At 40.9% G+C, this 18,642-nt stretch overlaps 2 protein-coding genes across 3 annotated transcripts; one reads left to right on the top strand and one right to left on the bottom strand.

The window, feature by feature from the left end:
• Positions 1–2,872: 2,872 nt before the first annotated feature.
• efhd2 (EF-hand domain family, member D2) lies at positions 2,873–9,689 on the bottom strand. Its single transcript, XM_037772871.1, has 4 exons — positions 9,138–9,689; positions 6,978–7,125; positions 6,755–6,889; positions 2,873–4,207 (listed from the first exon to the last, which is right to left on the bottom strand). Exons 1-4 carry the CDS (start codon positions 9,440–9,442, stop codon positions 4,076–4,078), a joined length of 720 nt encoding a protein of 239 aa, XP_037628799.1. The 5' UTR covers positions 9,443–9,689; the 3' UTR covers positions 2,873–4,075.
• Positions 9,690–14,130: 4,441 nt separating this feature from the next.
• LOC119490515 (myosin-9-like) lies at positions 14,131–16,714 on the top strand. 2 transcript variants are annotated; one of them, XM_037773962.1, is made up of 5 exons: positions 14,131–14,838; positions 14,923–15,090; positions 15,262–15,613; positions 15,680–16,128; positions 16,395–16,714. In XM_037773962.1, exons 1-5 carry the CDS (start codon positions 14,200–14,202, stop codon positions 16,530–16,532), a joined length of 1,746 nt encoding a protein of 581 aa, XP_037629890.1. In that variant the 5' UTR covers positions 14,131–14,199; the 3' UTR covers positions 16,533–16,714. The 2 variants fall into 2 exon arrangements, with proteins under 2 accessions (XP_037629890.1, XP_037629891.1); XM_037773963.1 differs by lacking the exon at positions 14,923–15,090 and having other exon boundaries at positions 14,132–14,922.
• Positions 16,715–18,642: the final 1,928 nt, after the last annotated feature.

The following is an 18,642-nucleotide window of genomic DNA, read 5'->3' as shown; positions in this document are numbered from 1 at the left end:
TACTGTACATCAAACAACGCAGTAGAATATAAAAGGAAAATGCATATGGGCTCTGGGCCTACCTGTGCTGTACTGGTCCTTCATGAGAGGCTGCTGTCTGAGAACATTAGCCATCGTGTGGAGCGGACAGACAGTGATACTATTGAGAGCAGTGTTACTTGAGAGCCCTGGATGTGGAACTTACTGTCCGGCCCCTCGTGTTCACAGTCAACAGGGAGAACACAGTTTGACAAATAGGACTAAGCGCGGCAATACTGAGGACAGTGCTTTTACATGTTTCGCGACATTGTTGGTTGACTATGCAAAATATACCGTGCACACACACTGCTGGGATTCTCATTTCTGCAATACCATGTAGTGTTATTTAACCATATAATTAAATTAACAATACCAATTTAAACATCTCCAATTAGCACAAAGAAGTGTACTGCACAAGAAATAAATATACAGTACTTAAGAGTGGCTTCAGAAAGTATTAAGATCCCTTCATTTTTTGCACACTTTTTTGTGTTGTTAATTTTATGACACCCCAGCGACAACGTAGTCGGGGTTATATAGCGCTCTGTGTGTCCATCCGTCTTTATGTGCGTCCGTTTGCGTGTCACACTTTCATTTCTGGAGCAGAACTCGAAAACTATTTCCCTTAGGAACTTCAGATTTGGTATGATGGTTGACAGTGTGGTCTAGTTGTACCTTTTGGGGGTTAGAAGTCCAGGGTGCCCATTAGTTAATGCCCATTAATGCCATTAATTCCAAAAGGGCAAAACCTTTGGCCCTACTTTAGTAGGGGTCAAGCAGTGAGCGGGGGTATGTGAGCCATGCTCACTTTTGCCTTGTTTTAAATGGATAAATGATCACTTTTGCCCATCAATTTGTACTCAATAACCCATATTGATGGTGAAATGGCAGGGCAATGTAAGATGAATAGACCTTTTCAAGCTTGACAACATAAACATTTTAAATGGGCCCCTTTCTATTTCCTGTTTCAATGTTTGTTATGGCAGTAGCTGACAGGAAGTAACTCGGACCAAATCTCTTCCCCTAGCGACAGAATGGCAAAGAAAAGTCTGTCTAAATAACAATGTCAACATCATTTCCATTCACATTTACAGTATGTTGCTTTAGAGTGAAGCTCCACTGGATTGGGCGTAATGACAGTAGTTTAAACATTTGGCGGTATTCCGGTAACAATAAGGACATTAAGGAATGACGTGGGAGAAGAATTCAGTGGAGGGAAAACAAATCACGGAATCCACTATGTGTGCATCGGTAATTAGGTAATGTTTAATGGAGTGAAGTTTAAAATAAATTCAACTTTTGTTTCCCATTAGCCCTCCACTACATAATACAGTGCTGGCATAATCTTGGACATAATCAATAGAGAATCAACCAAGGAGACACAAAAATGAAATATTTCTGTATATAATTGGGGCTCATGTTTTTTTTTTTTATTCTTCCAAAAGGAAAGTAATGGTCTTTCTTTGAATATTTGGAGAAATCAGTACCAAAAAACCCCCACAAAAATCCAGATATTACAACTACCAGTGTCTTGTTTCAGCAGGAAACACAAAGTTTTTGATTGTGTGGGGACAGATCTCTGTGAAAGTCTGTTAAAAAACTTATAATAAATCTGACAAAACCCCACATCACAACTACTCACTGACCATCCTCCACTTTACACAAGAAATGTTTGAATCCTGACCCCTAACCAAACCCTGAAATCCCAAAATTTCCTCACAGCTCACTGCTGAAGTTGCAAAACCCGACAGTGCGTTCAACAATCAACAATGAACTGTAAGGAAATTTCAAAGAAACCCCGGCCTCACCCTAAAAAAACAGTGTAAAAAAGGATTTTTCATATTGTGATGGAATGTCTGTTCAATTATTCATTAAGAGCGAGAATTTCAGTCACAATGTGCTGTGAAGAGCTGACACGCGTCAACATCCAGAGCTTGCATATTGTTTTACACAGTACAAACCAAAAGTTTCTCTCACAAAATGGCACCAGAGAAAACATTTAGGGATAACAAATCTGTCCAAAAAAAGATTTTTAAATTATGCACAAATTAAAGTCCCTGTTCAGACCTGGTATTAACATGCGTCCTCAGTGATCCGATCACAAGTGGACAGCTCTAAGTACAGGTGTGAACGCACTCCAGACGCATTGAGATCGGATCTTTCAGACCACATTCAGAGGTGGTCTGGGCCACATATGGCCACATTCTTTTAACAGTGTGTACGCGAATGTGTCCTGGGCCACATTAAGGACCGCCTACTCAACTGATGTCCCGCTGGGATCCGCGGGGTCGCCGCGCTCCTCAGGTGAACAGACAGGCAAGCACTCGGCTGCCTCGCAGCAAAGCGGCCTCTGTGCTCTACTGTATCCTGTTGATACATCTGTATTTTTTTTATTTTTTTTTTATAAATATGCCTTATCTATAGGCTATATGTTTTCAGACTATCAGACTGGGAACAGGAAGTGCATTATTATCATATTGTCAGAGATGTGTCGGTGTTTTTGTTCTGCTGCTTTGTGCGAAGCGGACACCCGAAAATATTCCCAAATTCACGATATTACTACTGACATTCCTGTAGTATTACGTCACAGCGTCTGCTGTATCAGCCGCGTGTTTACTGCGTGTTTATTTGCATACAGAGCGGGGAAGTGATATCGGATCACAAGTGGCCACTCGAGACGCATGTGGAGACGCATTCTAATGCCAGGTGTGAACAGACGTACTTAAAACTGTCCACTTGTGATCCGATCACTGAGGACGCATGTTAATACCAGGTCTGGACAGGGCCAAAGATCTCAGATTGAGACTATTTAAAGTGATAATCCTAAAGATCATATACAAATGTGATATTTGGCTGGTGTGTTTGACAGGTTTTTATATTAGATATATATCTAGCATACAGTTGAATACACTGTGATATCATTCAAAAGAATATTTTTCTGATACATAAGATGACTTACAGTATGACAGGGTATGGCAAAGTGCTTCACTGACTTACAGTATACATATCACATCAGTAAAAATCTGTATTAATTCAGGTGCTCGGAATTAGAATTTAGTAAAATATACAACAATATGATCAATTAATTACAATACGATGCCACTCCTGAGTCAACAAACAGTCATGTTCAGTAATTGCCAATTCCAACACCAAAAAGACGGATTAATTGTGGTAAATGTTGAGGCTGTGAGCTGATAGGACAGTAATAATGACTAAAGCTGGAAAAGAAATGTTAAAATAAAAAATAAAAAAGAATATTTTAAAGCTGCTTCAGAGCAGAGGGCCCGCGCAAAACACGGTGCAGAAAAATGACCACAAGCATCCCGAATCAATTAGCAAAATCTACTCACTACCCACCCCAAACCCTATTGTACAAAAATACAGAGCTTACAGTAAAAGTGTAGAGCTCAGCTATTCATTTGTTCAACATTGGACACTTTTTGAAAATTTTTGCGTGACTGACGGCTCGCAATGTCTGCAAGGTGTCACTGTGGATTCTGTTCTGGAATGAGTAAAGTCACACACACACAGTAGCTCAAATAAAGCTGACGTACACAGTAGCCAAGACAGCGGGACAAGTGCATTCATCACTAGTCTACTTAAATACTAAGAGCTGGACCACTGGGTCGTTTTAGTTACAGTTTACAGATTAATGTTCCAAACACAACAGGTAATGGGTGTTCAGACTGAAAACTACCCGCACGCTATCATATACGATGTTTGAGAGTGATCCTGAGCTGCACACCTAAATGAATAAATTCTAGACGGATGAATCGGTGATTCTTTATCTGTTATCCGCATACGAAGTGCTGATTTTCATAACGTACCCAGTGCAGTTTTATCATAGACTAATGACCAGCACGTGTCAGACTTTGAGCCTGCGTTTGACTACCACCGTCTCACATACATGGAACATTGAAACACACACATTGACTATACTGACAGCATTTAGTGTAGCACAGAGAGTGACGGGTCCTGAGAGGAGAGAGAGAGAGAGAGAGAGAGAGAGAGAGAGAGAGAGAGAGAGAGAGAGAGAGAGAGCGAGAGAGAGAGGCGGTCACTTGAAGGCTGACTGCAGATCTTTGAAAGCACTGCGTCTCTGTTTCTGCTCCTCGCCCTGCTTCTTCTTGACCTCCTGCTCTTGGCGGATTTCTGCCTCGAAACGGTTGGTATCGTTGATGGCCTGAACCTGTCCGACAGCAAAAAAAACACACAGCTGTCAGGTGATGGGAGTGGAGCTCCTGAACACCTGTGGCTACAACATTGTGTGCTGCACCCAGTATCAAAAACTGAAGTAGGCACACAGTGTAGAAGCTTTTTCCTACTTTAAATCAAGATTTTTTAAAACTGTTTAGGAAGTAAATGTGTTAAAGGTCCCATATCGTGCTCATTTTCAGGTTCATACTTGTATTTTGTGTTTCTACTAGAACATGTTTACATGCTGTAATGTTCAAAAAAAACTTGATTTTCCTCATACTGTCAGCCTAAATATGCCTGATTTACCCTCTGTCTTAAATGCTCCGTTCTACCGCATTTTGACGGAATTGCAACGGAATTGCAACAGAATTGCGTTGCTAGGCAACAGCTTGGGTCCATGTTTACGTCCTGTCAGCTGATGACATTCACATACACTGCAACCTGGAATAAATTGGGACACGTTTAGAATGTTTACGTTTAAAATTGTGTTAAGGGTCTAAATATTGTATATTCGTGACATCACAAATGGACAGAAATGCTGACAGTTTGTTTCAAATGCAGAGTTTCTAAATACGGGCTGTGTGTATTTCCATGTGGATTGAGTGTTTCGATACTTTCACAGTATTTATATAGGACTTAAGCCTGCTTTATAATAAAAAAACATGAAAATCTCACTTTTTCATAATATGGGACCTTTAAAGTGCATTTTGACAGATAAAAAAAATGGACAATCATGCAGTTAATCGCGATTAAATATTTTAATCAATTGACAGCCCTAATATCAAGTCATTCATTTGATTCCAATTTCACTAGCTTTACTAAAGTGAAATTGCATTTTAATCGATTTTACTTTTTTCCTTCACTCATAAATACACCAGGAATCACATTCTGTCACTAGACTGAGGAGTGAAACATAAGATATTAACAACACAACAACATATTAACCCTGAGTCTAAATTGCCCATAGGTGTGAATATGTGTGTGAATGGTTGTAAGCTGTGATTGGCTCCAGCCCTGCCCGCGACCCTCAAGGATAATCGGCTATATAGCTAATGGATGGATACATATTAACCCTTCGCCAAAAGCCTGGAAAGAGTGAAGACCAGGCAACAACAGTCTAGGGTTCAGAGTCACTCCAGGTCTTAATTAGGCAGGTCATATGTTGAGAGTTTTTTTTGCGTGTAGGTCCACAGGTTTTCAACATACAGTAAATCTCTATGGGAATGGACAGAAAAGAGTGTTGACGTCAGTTGTTGCCACATCTTGTCTCATTTTCAAAGAGATTGTAGATGAAATTAAGCCCATACATCTCCCAACAACCTTCACCGGTGTGAAGCGGTTTCTGAAACGACATCCCCGGCGTCAAATTCAGCCTCCGCTTTCCTCATACGCTCCGGATCACATTTGAGGGAGAGGAAGAATATTTAGTGGATCCTGAGCTGGCCATGTCCTATGTACAGGAGAACATTCTGCCACAACCATGATTATTAACAGGTAATGGCTATTTAAGCCATGGCAATAACCTATTTTAATCTCTCTAATGCCCTAATATGCGTGTGATATCTAATAAACTGTGCCAGTTTATTCTTCTTATTGACAATTCGTCTGGAGTTAACACTTAAATAGACGAAACATTACTTTGTTGATTGAGTATTTGCAAGCTCTGTTTTCATAAAGTGTGGTCCATGTGTAACGGCATCCAATAGGTGGAGCCAAAGACCTGTGTTTGTGTGTGTGTTGCAGGCCGTTTTCTAACAGCATGTCCTTATCTGTTCACGGCACTTTTTATCGTTATTCTCAAAGGGATGCAAATGGCATTACTCTTATCATTACAGTTTCCTATTTGGCCAAACAATATACATTGGAGGCCTTTTATTTGTTATGTGGAACGTCTAACTACGCCGGTTACATCTTTCTAAAATTTTATTTTGTACATACAAACTACTTGAACTATGTGAACTGGTGGTTTTTCTGTTTTGTTTTTTTTCTTTTGCTATTTCGTTGTTGTCACTTTTTTTTTTTTTTTTCTCCACTCATTATGTTTGTGTCATCCCTGTTTGTATCTGTACCCTGTATGTATGAAAAATTCAATAAAAACACAATGACAAAGAAAAAAAAGAAGGCCCAATTCCCAATGTCCTACTTTAAGGCGTGTTCCCGCCAAGTCCGTGAGGGTTTAGGGCTGTCCCACTGTCAAACCGTCAAGTCAGAGTGTTGTGACGTTAAACACAGGGTTACCACGGTTACCAGGGGAAGCCCAAACCCGGAGGCATAAAAAGAAAAAAGAAAATAAACAAGGAGGACGGCACATGGATTCAAATAGATAGTAAAAAAGGTGAAAAATAAAAACCCACGATTGCCATCATCATGGTAATGTCGCAGCAAAGTGCTGTCCGATTTCATATTTATACCATTTCAAGCCCTTGCAGCCTTTCACAGAACCATTTACTAGGTGACATCAGTCAAGTCCCTGAGGGTTCAGAGCTTTAAGGCCTTAGGGGGGGGACATAGGGATTGGGCCCGTGTCACTTGTACTTACTTTTGCTTCAAAGAAGCTCTTGGCTCCTTTGACCCCCTCTGTGGAGACATCGATTTCAGAAAGGTTAGCGAGGACACTGAGGCCGCTGCCCTCCGCCAGCTCTCCTGCTGCTGCCTTCCTGAAGATGAGCAGGAACTGAGAAGGACAGGAGAATAGAGTCACACTTGATGTAGACAGAAGGAAAAAATGACAGACATTTCTAATCTGTTTTTTCTTGTTTCACCTCTCTGAAGCTAAGCTTGTTATCCAGGTCCTCGTCCACCTCCTTGATCATGTTCTTCAAGGCGAGGTGCGTCTGCGGAGCTTCGAGCTTCTCCATCATCAGCTTCAGCTCCATCAGGTCGATGTAGTTGTCTTTGCCAGCATCAAACCTTGACAGAATCAAGTAGAAAACTGGTTTGTTACAGCTCGGCTACCGCTCGGCTACAGAGCTGAAAGAAAATTCATCCAAACTATAATATTAGACAAATACAGAGCAGTCAAACACATAATCCAGATTAATAATAACATGGTTGAAGCTGCCAAATGCAGGAAGGACAGCTGGCAAAAGAAAAAATTGCAGATGTGTGTGAATGCGTATTAACAGATGTAATTAACAGTCTTATTAATGTAAGGGAATACTCAAAAGTCAGATGGATACGTCCCGATGGGGCAGCGATACTATAAAACCCGTACAGAATATAATGGATGAAAAGATTACACTTCATCACACTCTGCAGTATTGTTACGGCGTGGGTGACTATTTCAGCCTTCTTTCAGCTGCGTCCCCGACTCCCCGCGGGGTCTTTGCACATTAGAATGACTTTAACTCCAGGATAAATGCCCAAACTGCACGTCTGAGCCCTTTTGAAGATGGCTGCACAAAGAGAGTATGTGTAAGCAGTGCATTTAAAATCCATGGACAGGCCTGGACGTGAAAGGAACCTGAAGAATCTGGGCTGAGCATGACACAGAAATAGCCAGAAGTCATGCAGATGCAAAAGCAGAACCTCAGTCAATCTTAGCAACAGTTTCCTGTTTATAAGACTAAAGCTCTTCAACTAAAAAAAGGCCAATGTCAAAAGCAACAGCAGAAGAAACAGAAGACTTTTTGTTGCAGGAAGATTTGTTACAAGATATGAGACTATATCTATAACTTAAAAACTATACCCTCCACACACAGTTTATTAGCTCCCAAACGCAACTCTTCAGTCAGATAGACCTCATCAGGCATTAACTACTTTCCTCTCTCCTTTAGCAGCTGAAACATTACTTTTGGCATTTTTATATGTATCACATATTCAGAATAGTTTGCTCATCATCAGACAAAAAAAGGCATATAATAATTCCTGCACTTATTTATAGTCTTACTTTTAATATTTCTTTCTACAGCTTCTTATTCTATTCTTTATGTGATCATATTTCACCTAGTTGAATGTCTTTTTGCTGTCGCTATAACCACATTTTCCCACGGGAATGACCATTTAATATCCTGTCATATTGCGTTCTTCATTCATGGTTCTGATGATGTTGCTTTTAATCAAGCAACTTCCCCTCTGTCATATGAACAAGCTCATAGCTGGATTACAAAACCCAGAGTTACAGAGCCAGGTGATGACCAGCTTTGTAATACCTAAAATGACACCAGGTAACATAAAGAGTACCAGACCCCTTGTTTAACTAAGATTTCTACATTTCAAATAGCTGTATACATGTCTTTATTCTTTCACCATGTCTGATCTGAAAGGCAAAACTACTATAAGTGCCCATTTGTGTGAAATTACAATTAAAATGTGTTACGTCCCAACTCTAGAATGAGGGTTAAAGGTCATCTGGCAAACTTGAAAAGGTCAAGTCACTGCATTTTTTCAGTGAATTGAGAACAATATACAATACTCAATGAGAGCCTGTTGTCAGATTTCCCTTATCACTGACTTGCACAATGTCCCCACCCTGCAATCACCCACGCTGCAGAAACCCATGGGGTGGGCCAACATTAGATTGAACATTAACTACAGCTCCCAAAACTGATTATTTACTTTCTTTCTTTATTTTTCTTCAGTTCACTTGTCAATCTGTTATCAAATGAAGTGTAACGCCCATCATATCAAAAGCTCCAGCCTTACAGCCTTTATATGGTGTGACCAATATAACAACACTGATTCTCTCTGTTTAGTGTCACTCTGCGGTGTAGGTGGAACTATTACTCTACAGTGGGCTAGTAAAAACCTGAAATCACCATGTGACCTAGAACAACCTGCCTACTCAACTTCCTTATATGAGTAATCTTAACGTTACTTCCCTGTTATAAGAAATTGAAAAGAGCAAACACCATTGGGCTGGAGTTTTAAGCTTTAACCTCCAACCTGTCAGAGGTATATATCAGTCTCTCTCACACACTCACGTCTTGAACATCTTCTCCATGTCCTTGATCTGCTGCCGTGAGAACTCCTTGAACTCGGTGTACGGGTTGAAGACCTTCATGCTGGGCTGCCGGTGCTCTCCCTGCCCGACGTTCAGCTCTCCTCTCCGCAGCAGCTTAGCGCCCAGCTCGGAGTCCGCGTTGGCCGTGCTGGACTTCTCTTCTTCCGCCGACCCGCCACCGTCCTCCTGGTGGTCTGGGACGAGGTCCACGGCGACGGGCTCCTCGGCTCCTTCCTCTATCTGGAGCCGACGGCTGAGCTTCGACGACAGCTCGTCTGAGGCCATTTTCACACTGGTGTAGATAACGATATCTAGCTGGAGGAACTACAGTAAGAGGAGGAGGAGGAGGAGGAGCACAGACAACACACCCTCCTCCTCTTATACAGGATGTGGACGGCTATTTATGGCGAGAGCTGAAGCTAATTAGTCTAAACTATACTTCCTTATCTAACATTTTGTTTACATTTCCAGGGCTCGAGCTCCACGTATAGACTAATGCCTTCACTTCAGGATGTTGTAACGGCTCATTAACTACGTAGCACTCTGGAGGCTTTAGGGATGTGTTGGTCGCGAACGAGTCGGCTCTTTGAGCCGGCTCTTTTAAGTGAACGATAAGAGCCGGCTCTCGTTTTTTTCTTTACTTAATTCCAATGGTAAATGGTCTTGTATTTATATAGCGCTTTTCAAGCGTTTTTTCTTTTCAATGCATGCTGACATGTAGTGACATGTCAGCATGCACCCATTCACACACTGATGGCAGAGGCTGCTAAGGTGCCAACTTTGCCCATCAGGATCTAATCTAAATACTCATTCACACATCGATAGCACCGCCTTCGGGAACAATTGGGGGTTAAGTGTCTTGCTCAAGGACACATTGACATGTGACCCAGAGCAGCCGGGGATAAAACCGGCAACCTTCCGATTGGTGGACGACGTGCTCTACCCTCTGAGCCACAGCCGACCTCAAGGCAGAATGATAGGAGGATCTTCTCTGCGCCACAGCCACTCACTGTGTCCCCACCCGCACTGACTATGACTGAATGTTGTGTTAATGACGTCCGTGCGACCAATCAGGTGATGACAAACAAGGATCATACCATCAAGCAGGGAGGGGCGGGGGTGCGCGGCGCGCTGACGGTCTACAGGTACAGAGCAGGAGGGAGAGGGAGGAGAGAAAGAGAGAGAGGAGTGCGGTGCGCGAATAGCAGACAAGATGTCGGAAACAAAGCAGCATGTAAAATTATGGTATTCTGGAAATTATAAGGTTTAGTATAATTATATTGAATAATTTAAATGATTATATGTGCCCACATACTAATCATAGGTCAAACAGCGCTAAATTTGGCTGAATTATAAAAGGCAGAAGTGGTAAAATGAAAAGCCGTTTAGGAGCCGAAAGAGCCGGATCTTCTTGGTGAGTTTAGCCAAATGATCTGGCTCATTAAAAAGAGCCGACATTCCCATCACCATTCTGTAGGCTTGTCTTCTTCTTCTTCAGTTGTATTTGCGGCAGACGCAGCAACGGCTGCCCTCCACCGAGCCTCCCAGGAACAGCACTGAGCTTTGAAGCACATTTCCGTAGTGGCCAAACCATGATGGGTGTATAAAGAGAACAGCGTTGTAGGCAGGCTCTCGGTCATTCCTATGACAGTTCATGTGAGAGTTGCTCAGTTGGCGCATGAAACCAAAAATGGCTCGACTGCCGAGAGATTAAGTACCCGGATGTTCCGGCGATCTTCCGCATCCATTGGGCCCATGGAGCATGCGCAGTAGCGTTTCCTTTAACCCCGCCTCTCAGCCCTCGCTCCAGCCGCCCAAAAGAAAAAGAAGATATACTAACAAAGATTGAGATATTACTCTCTTTTAACAATCCCAGTTTTTATTTACTTCTTGGAATACCTTGCTCATGTGGACAGATCTTTAAGAAAAGCACACACCATCACACAATACTTAATGCATACATAGCACTCACACACACTCTTTATGTGTCTGATTGGATGCTTGTATATTAGATTAGACCATGGTGCAGATGAATGTAGGAATATGTATTTGATTTGTATTTTTTGTATTTAATTTATATATTAGGATTTTGTAAATTTTTTTTAAATGTTTTTTATTTATATTATATTTGTATTTATTTATTTATTTATGTATGATAATTTTTTATATTATTATTATTTTGCATATATGAGTTTGATTTGTGGACCAAAATGTGACAATGTCCATGTAAAAAATCAATAAAATACTAATACAAAAAAAAAAAAATCCCAGTTTTTTGGCAGATGAAATTGACATAAAATGATATGGAATAAATGAATACCCTCCTTTTATACTTTTAAAGATTTTAAAACATATCTGACTGCGATTGAAAACTTAAAACAAAAAAATTCTAATATGGCAAAAACCAGATAACAAAATTAGATTATTTAGACATTTCAAATTTATTCCAATTCTTTAACAGACCTCAATTTTTTCTTTTCTTTTGTTTTCATTCATCTTTTCCTTTCCTTTAATTTTATATTATTTTTATACTGTGAAATATATTTGCTGTTTTTTTTTTGTTATAGAAAAATCTGAACATGTTTATGTAACTACTGTATTGAACTTTCGAAATAAAGTATGGGGGGAAAAAAGTCTGATTGCAGCCTCGGATGGGGCGGTCCTGTAGAGAGCACTGCTCTGATTGGTTCGTAGAGGACAGGAACGTCCACTTGTTCTTCTTCTGTAGTTGGCATCCTGTTTGTCCATCTAGTGAGACATCTAGTGGCCATTTTCCACTGAAACTACTTTTCTGCAGATGTATTTCTGTGCACAAGATAAATAAATTATTTAAATACTTTTTGGGTTTTTTTCAAAACTTGACAATTATCGTAATCTTATTTTTTTCATGTTTTATATATATTTATATATAAAAATCAAGAAATATCGGTGGCTTTCTAATAAAAATGAAATAGAAAAATGCAAGAATGTTTATTTACACTGTACAACTAAGTTGAATGTTTACACGAGACAAAAGTTAATTTAATATTTTTACTTTAATTAGAAATCTTAATTGGTGGGGAACATACACTATACAAACACACAGAGCCTCGACCGTAAAATACATAGAAAGTGTTTCAAATCTCACATTTTCCATGATGGAAGTTAGTTGATACTTACTACTACCAACAAAACATGATCCAGGACTCATCTCACCCAGGCAACCACCTGTTCATTCTGCTGTCCTCTGGGAGGCGCTATAGGCCTATTAAGACCTTCACCTCCAGACTCCTGAACAGTTCTTATCCATGCACAATAAAAGAACTGAACTCTCAGTAGTAGTTATGCACTATCACTGTGACGTGCAATATTATATCCTGCAGGAATACACTGACTGTGCAATATTGTTTATCTATGCTGCTACCAGTTTATTTATTATATATGTGAGTTATTGGGTCTGTCTATTTTATCCTTTATCTATTTATCTTTTTATCTTGCACTTTATTCTGTTTTTGTACCACTGAGAGGAGTTGCTCTAGAGATTCGTTGTAAAGCTGTGCAATGACACTAAAGGCATCCATTCAAAAATGCTCCACAAAATACAGTTTTGAATGCTATTAAGTCTCTAAAGGGTTAAATGAATGAGTTTTACCTGTAAGTGTTATCCTCAAACTGATGTGTTTGTTCACGCCGACTGTTTATATTTAGTATTCATTCCTTTGAGCATCACAGGATTCCATTTTTCGTTTTCGGTTTAAAACGAAAAAACAAGAAAACCACGTGACTCCTGTTCTTCAATTAAAAATGAATAATGATAAAAGGAATTCGCAAAAAACAAAACGGCCAAGATTGGATTTGTTTTTCGTTTTTTGATTCAGAAACCAAAAAGGAGAAAATGGCCGTTTTTCGATTTTTGTTTAAAACGAAAAAAAAAAAGGAAAAAAAAAAATTTGTTTTTGAATTCTAAAGGAGTTACGGATTATCCGATGATACCCAGACCACTTCACACACCATTATTTTGTATGCTTTGATCTGCATCAAGATAAACAGCCTTAACTCTACACTTGGACTCTGCATCTCTCTGTTTCTACACTCTCACCTGAACACAAAATAGTGTCCTGATCCGACACCCTGAAGTGATTGCCGCCATACCTATTGATCCATAAAAATACACATTCTCTCACACAGTAGGCTACCAAATACCTTCACATTCTACAACATCATCAAGCTAATGTTCAGTTTCATAGCTGTTGTTCATTGTTGACTACATTACGTGGCCGACAACAACCTATGGAATTTGTCAGTCCTGTGACATTACATAGTCAACAAATCAATCTGCAAACGTGGTATTGATCAGATCATATTCAGGGTCCGTCAGCTTTTCAATTTAGTTTGGAGGGAGATTCGGTATCAGTGAAGTCAGTGCATTTTATGAGTAGGCCTTCTGTGACTACTGACTGTAGCCTTTATATTCAAAGGTGGGGCCATTACTTTCACTGACACTGGCATCATATGAAACTAGAAGTGCACTCGGGGAGCGCAGACCTTCGCCAAGGCAGGTTTCATGTACGTCGCTGCCTGCTGCTGCTGGAAAATAAAGTTGAGCGGTGAGATTGAACCAGAACACTATAGTTGCAGAGCTTGCTACAGAGTGCTACAGGAATGAGTCCTAAAATTGATGAGATTATAACTTTTATATTATATTTCTGCTGTTACTTTGTGTTGTGCAGCATTATGTGTCCACTCCCATGTTGATAAAAGTATTTAATACTTGACAAATCTCCCTAGTGTAAAGTGTACCTTCTTTGCTATATTTTAGGAATAATCAGAAATCATTACATTCATATTTTCAAACGTAATCAAACTGGTATCCATAGCAACGATAGAATCAAAGGAATGAAGGAATAGGAGTAGAAAGGAATACGGTCAGCCATCGCCCTTGACGCATCATCACTTCTAGAATGTTGGTAATCTACATATACCCCCCAGCACCAGAAGTTTGGATCAGATCGTTATTTGACTGAGGCAGAGTTGTTATCGAGAGGAGAAGAAAAACTGAGACAATGACGCAATACATTGATTTCGACTCCAATGAGTTTGAAACGAGGGATTTCTTCCTCACTACCCTGGAAGAAACATGCAGGGATCAGCTGAATGACAGCGAGGCGAAGATCACCCGCAGTACATCTGAGGGGAGAATCCTCCTGGACGTCCAGCAGGACGGTCTGGGCAATTTCTTCGATTGGCTTCGTGATCAGAAGGACATCAATTGGGGCCAAGAGAAGGACCTGTTGCAGAGGGAGATATCTGGCCTGAAAGCCCAGCTCGATAAGGCCCATGCTAAACGTGACCACTCTCCATCTAGGGATAAGTCCCTGAAATCAAATGCTCAAAAAGACCTGAGCAAGAAGGACCGCATCATCAAGGACCAGGACTTCCAGTTGAAGAAGGTTGGCTCGATGCTGAACGATGCTGAACAACACCTGAGCGAGAAGGACAGCATCATCAAGAACCGGGACTTCCAGTTGGAGAAGGTCTGCTCGATGCTGAACAATGCACAAAAAGACCTGAGCGAGAAGGACGGCATCATTAAGAGCCAGGACTTCCAGCTGAAGAAGGTTGGCTCGATGCCGAACAATGCTAAAAAAGACCGGAGCAAGAAGGACGGCATCATTCAGAACCAGGACTACCGTTTGAAGCAGGTTAGCTCGATGCTGAACAATGCTCAAAAAGACCTGAGCGAGAAGGACGGCATCATTAAGAGCCAGGACCTCCAGTTGGAGAAGGTTGGCTCGATGCTGAACAGCGCTCAACAAGACATGAGCGAAAAAGACGGCATCATCAAGAGCCAGGACTTCGAGTTGAACAAGGTTAGATCGATGCTGAACAATGCTCAAAAAGACCTGAGTGAGAAGGACGGCATCATCAAGAGCCAGGACTTCGAGTTGAAGAAGGTTAGATCGATGCTGAAACAGTGCTAAACAATACCTGAACGAGAAGGACGGCATCATCAAGAGCCAGTACTTACAGTTGGAGAAGTTCTGCTCGATGGTGAACAATGCACAAAAAAGATCCTGAACGAGAAGGACGGCATCATCAAGAACCAGTACTTCCAGTTGGAGAAGTTCTGCTCGATGCTGAACAATGCTAAAAAATACCTGAGCGAGAAGGACGGCATCATCAAGAACCAGTACTTACAGTCGAAGAAGATGAAGGGGGAGAACGAGGCACTTCGAAAGGATTTGGAGGAAGAGAAGTCTGTGCTCCTCGCTGAAAGGAAGATGCTCGCTTTGGCTAAAACAAACATGGAGTGGGAGATGGAGTTCTTGCTCGAGACTGAGAGGAAAGAACTACAAGGACAGCTGAGCAAGACAAAGGAGGACCTCCAAAAGACGAAGGATGAGGCGAAGACCCATCAAGCCCAGCTGAACGAGCAGAGAGCAAAGACAGAGAAGCTCACAGCAGATCTGAAAAAGTCAGAAGATCTGCTGAAGTCTGAGAAAAACGTATTTTCGACGAGGATTGTCGCCATCCGGAAGGAGACAGACAAATTCATGTCCAACTGTCTTCCTGAAATGGAAGAACTCCGAGTCGATAAGAGTAAGATCATGGCTGCTCTAAAGTATGCTGAGGAGGAGCTGAAGTCTGTACATCACATGTGGCAGGAGGACAAGTCTTCCCACTTGGCAGAGCTGGAAAAATCCCATGACTCCCATCTTGTCCAGCTGGAGATGCAGGACAAGGTGCACAAGACCATCATGGCTGATCTGAAGACAAAGTTTGAAGATCAGCTAGCGAGTGACCGTCTCCTCTGGCAGCAGGAAAAAACCTCCCTTCTGGAGGAGACTGAGAAAACCAGCTTCTCCTTTGTTGCTCAGCTACAGGAGCAAAGACAGAGCAACGACACCCTCGGGGACGCTCTGGAGAAGGCTGCGCAGCAGATACAGAGTCATCGCATCGAGTGCCACGACTTATCTCTCCTTCAGGCCAAGGTAGGGATGCTAATTTTGAAAAATGTTCTTAACCAATAACCGACCCTCGTTATTAACCGACAAGATTTGTGCCTCGCAACTACGGTGCGCCAGCTTTTAAGGTTGGGCGTTGGGCTGTTAAGGTGGACCAGCTTTTCTCCTTAAACTGACGGGCTGCTCCTCTGAGTTTTTCTCAGCTTTTTCAGTAATTATTAACCGATACCGTTAATCGGTTAAAATGCTTAATGTTGGTTAACAATTAAACTGTTAATTATTATCATCCCTAGGCCGCCGAAAGCGTCCAGCAGACTCTGCAGGAGGAAGAATATGAGTGGACGACCGACGAAAGCTCCCAGCTGGATGATCTTGAGAATCTGATCGGCAAAACAAAGAAGAGGACCAAGTGGTACCGGAAGCTCTTCTAATGCCACGCTAATGCCATGCTCAGGAGAAAGAAAATGCACATACATTGTTCTTGTATCTTGTAAAGTGAAGTGAGTTCACTTTTCTGGTGTGAAACCAGTCCTCACAAAGATATGATTACTAATGCGCACACATACACATGCATTTGTTCTTGTATACTTGTGAGGATCAATCAGTCTTGACCCCCTAAACAGCACTTGGAAAAGGGTTGTTTTGTGGGTTGACACTTTATTTTACTCTTGGAAGTGAACTGAGTTCACTTTTCTGGTGTGAAACTGGTCCTCACAAAGATATGATTACCCAGCCGTCTGAGGAGAGGGGATCTCTCTTTGAATTGCCTTTCCCGAGGTTTCTTCCCATGTCCTTTATGCTGTTCTAATGTTCATGGGGAGTTTTTCCTCGTCTTCTTAGAGAGCTGGGGCTGGGCATCTGTGGCTGATCTGGGTCTGTGAGGCCCACCTTCAGCTACCTTCTCCTGTTGTAAATATGTACCATTTATCTCCTGTTGGAAATAAAAAATAAAAAAAATGATAATTGTAGACTGTACTCCTCTCATGTGTTTGTATGAAATGCTTTGTTTGATGTATAAATCAGGGGACAAGCACTGATGAGTTCTCATTTTCTCCCTATAGCCTGACAATATACAGTAAGTTGGCTCAACTGATTTTATATGTTGATCCAAATATAGTTGTTTTTTGTCTGTGTTGGTCATCCAAAGAAAATGAACAATGAAAACACCTGAACTTTACGTTCAGCAACATTTTGCAGGTTTACTACGAGTCTAAAGTGGCTTAAGAACTTAAAGGGACTGTTTTTAACCTTTGAGTTTATTAAATGATTGTAGTCATCACACAGCAGCAGGACCGATAGCTTTATGCGTCTCCACATTGAAAGAGGCGCTGTGCGCATTTTACGCACGTTGGCACAGCATCTGAAACTTCATTGATGAGGCCTCTTTAAATCTCCCGACATGACAACAGGATCAGTGAGGGTCTAACGGTACCTTCAGACATTTCTACATTTCACTCGGTTTTGCTGTTTCACACAGATTTACAGGTTATTAGTAAAAACATTTGGAACATAGTAGCCGTCCTCAGGATGAGTCCATCTCCATCACAGCTGTCGGGACATTTTTTATTAGAACTAAAAAAACAAACTGCATTTCCTAAAGAGGGTAAAATATTTATTTTTGTTCCATTAAGTTTATTATTACATTGAGTTTTTATGGTTGTTTTTTTCAATGCAAAGTATCATTGTGAGCATGGAAGCACACCCTCTATATTCACCAAATCAACCTCTTATCACAATGAAGGTCTGTCTTTGACACAGGTTTATTACCTAATAAAGCAGGACTCACATTTAATATGTTTAGTATTATGTTTTAGTGCTGCATATTCATACAAGCAAATCACTTTAATTACCACAAACCACTGGTGGCCATACTGTACTGTATACTGGGAAATACTAAATTCGGGTAGGCCTATACTTCAGAGTTGAGATATACATTATTTTATTAGCTTCATAAAAAGATTAAATTATTATGATTGGTAGGCTAAGGAAGCTATTCAGATTTTTCATGTGCATTTTATATCTTTTTTAATGAATAGATTAATTAATCCCGTACAGGTTTCCCTACAATATATTTATAGATTATTAATAATAATGATAATTGATATCTGCATCAGTATATTTAGTGTAGGCCTACTATGTGACTCATGGGGTGGGGGCAGTGTTCATGGCAGAGTCGGTTAACAATGTATGATGAGGGCTCTGAAAGCACATGGGAGAAGTTTGTCTTAATGGCTTTCTGCCAGAAATCTCCTTAAGTTTAGGTATCAAACCCACTTAGTTATGTTTAGGAAAACTTCATGGTTTGGGTTAAAATAAACCCTTTCTGCCAGAAAGCCCTGAAGGCAAACTGTTTCTGTCCTGTCAAGTTTATTATTACGTTTTTAATGTTATTTCTTCAATGCAACGTATCCCAATGTTTGCAGCATTGCGCATGGAAGCGCACCCTCCATATTCACCATATCAACCTCTTATAATAATGAAGGTCTGTCTTTGACACAGGGTTGTCTTTTCGGGACAGAGACAGAGCAGGACCGATATGTG

Source organism: Sebastes umbrosus, chromosome 6, assembly GCF_015220745.1.
Source record: "Sebastes umbrosus isolate fSebUmb1 chromosome 6, fSebUmb1.pri, whole genome shotgun sequence".
Taxonomy (NCBI): Eukaryota; Metazoa; Chordata; class Actinopteri; order Perciformes; family Sebastidae; genus Sebastes; species Sebastes umbrosus.
The sequence above is the reverse complement of the archived record's forward strand: the minus strand, read 5'-3'. Positions and strand labels throughout refer to the sequence as shown.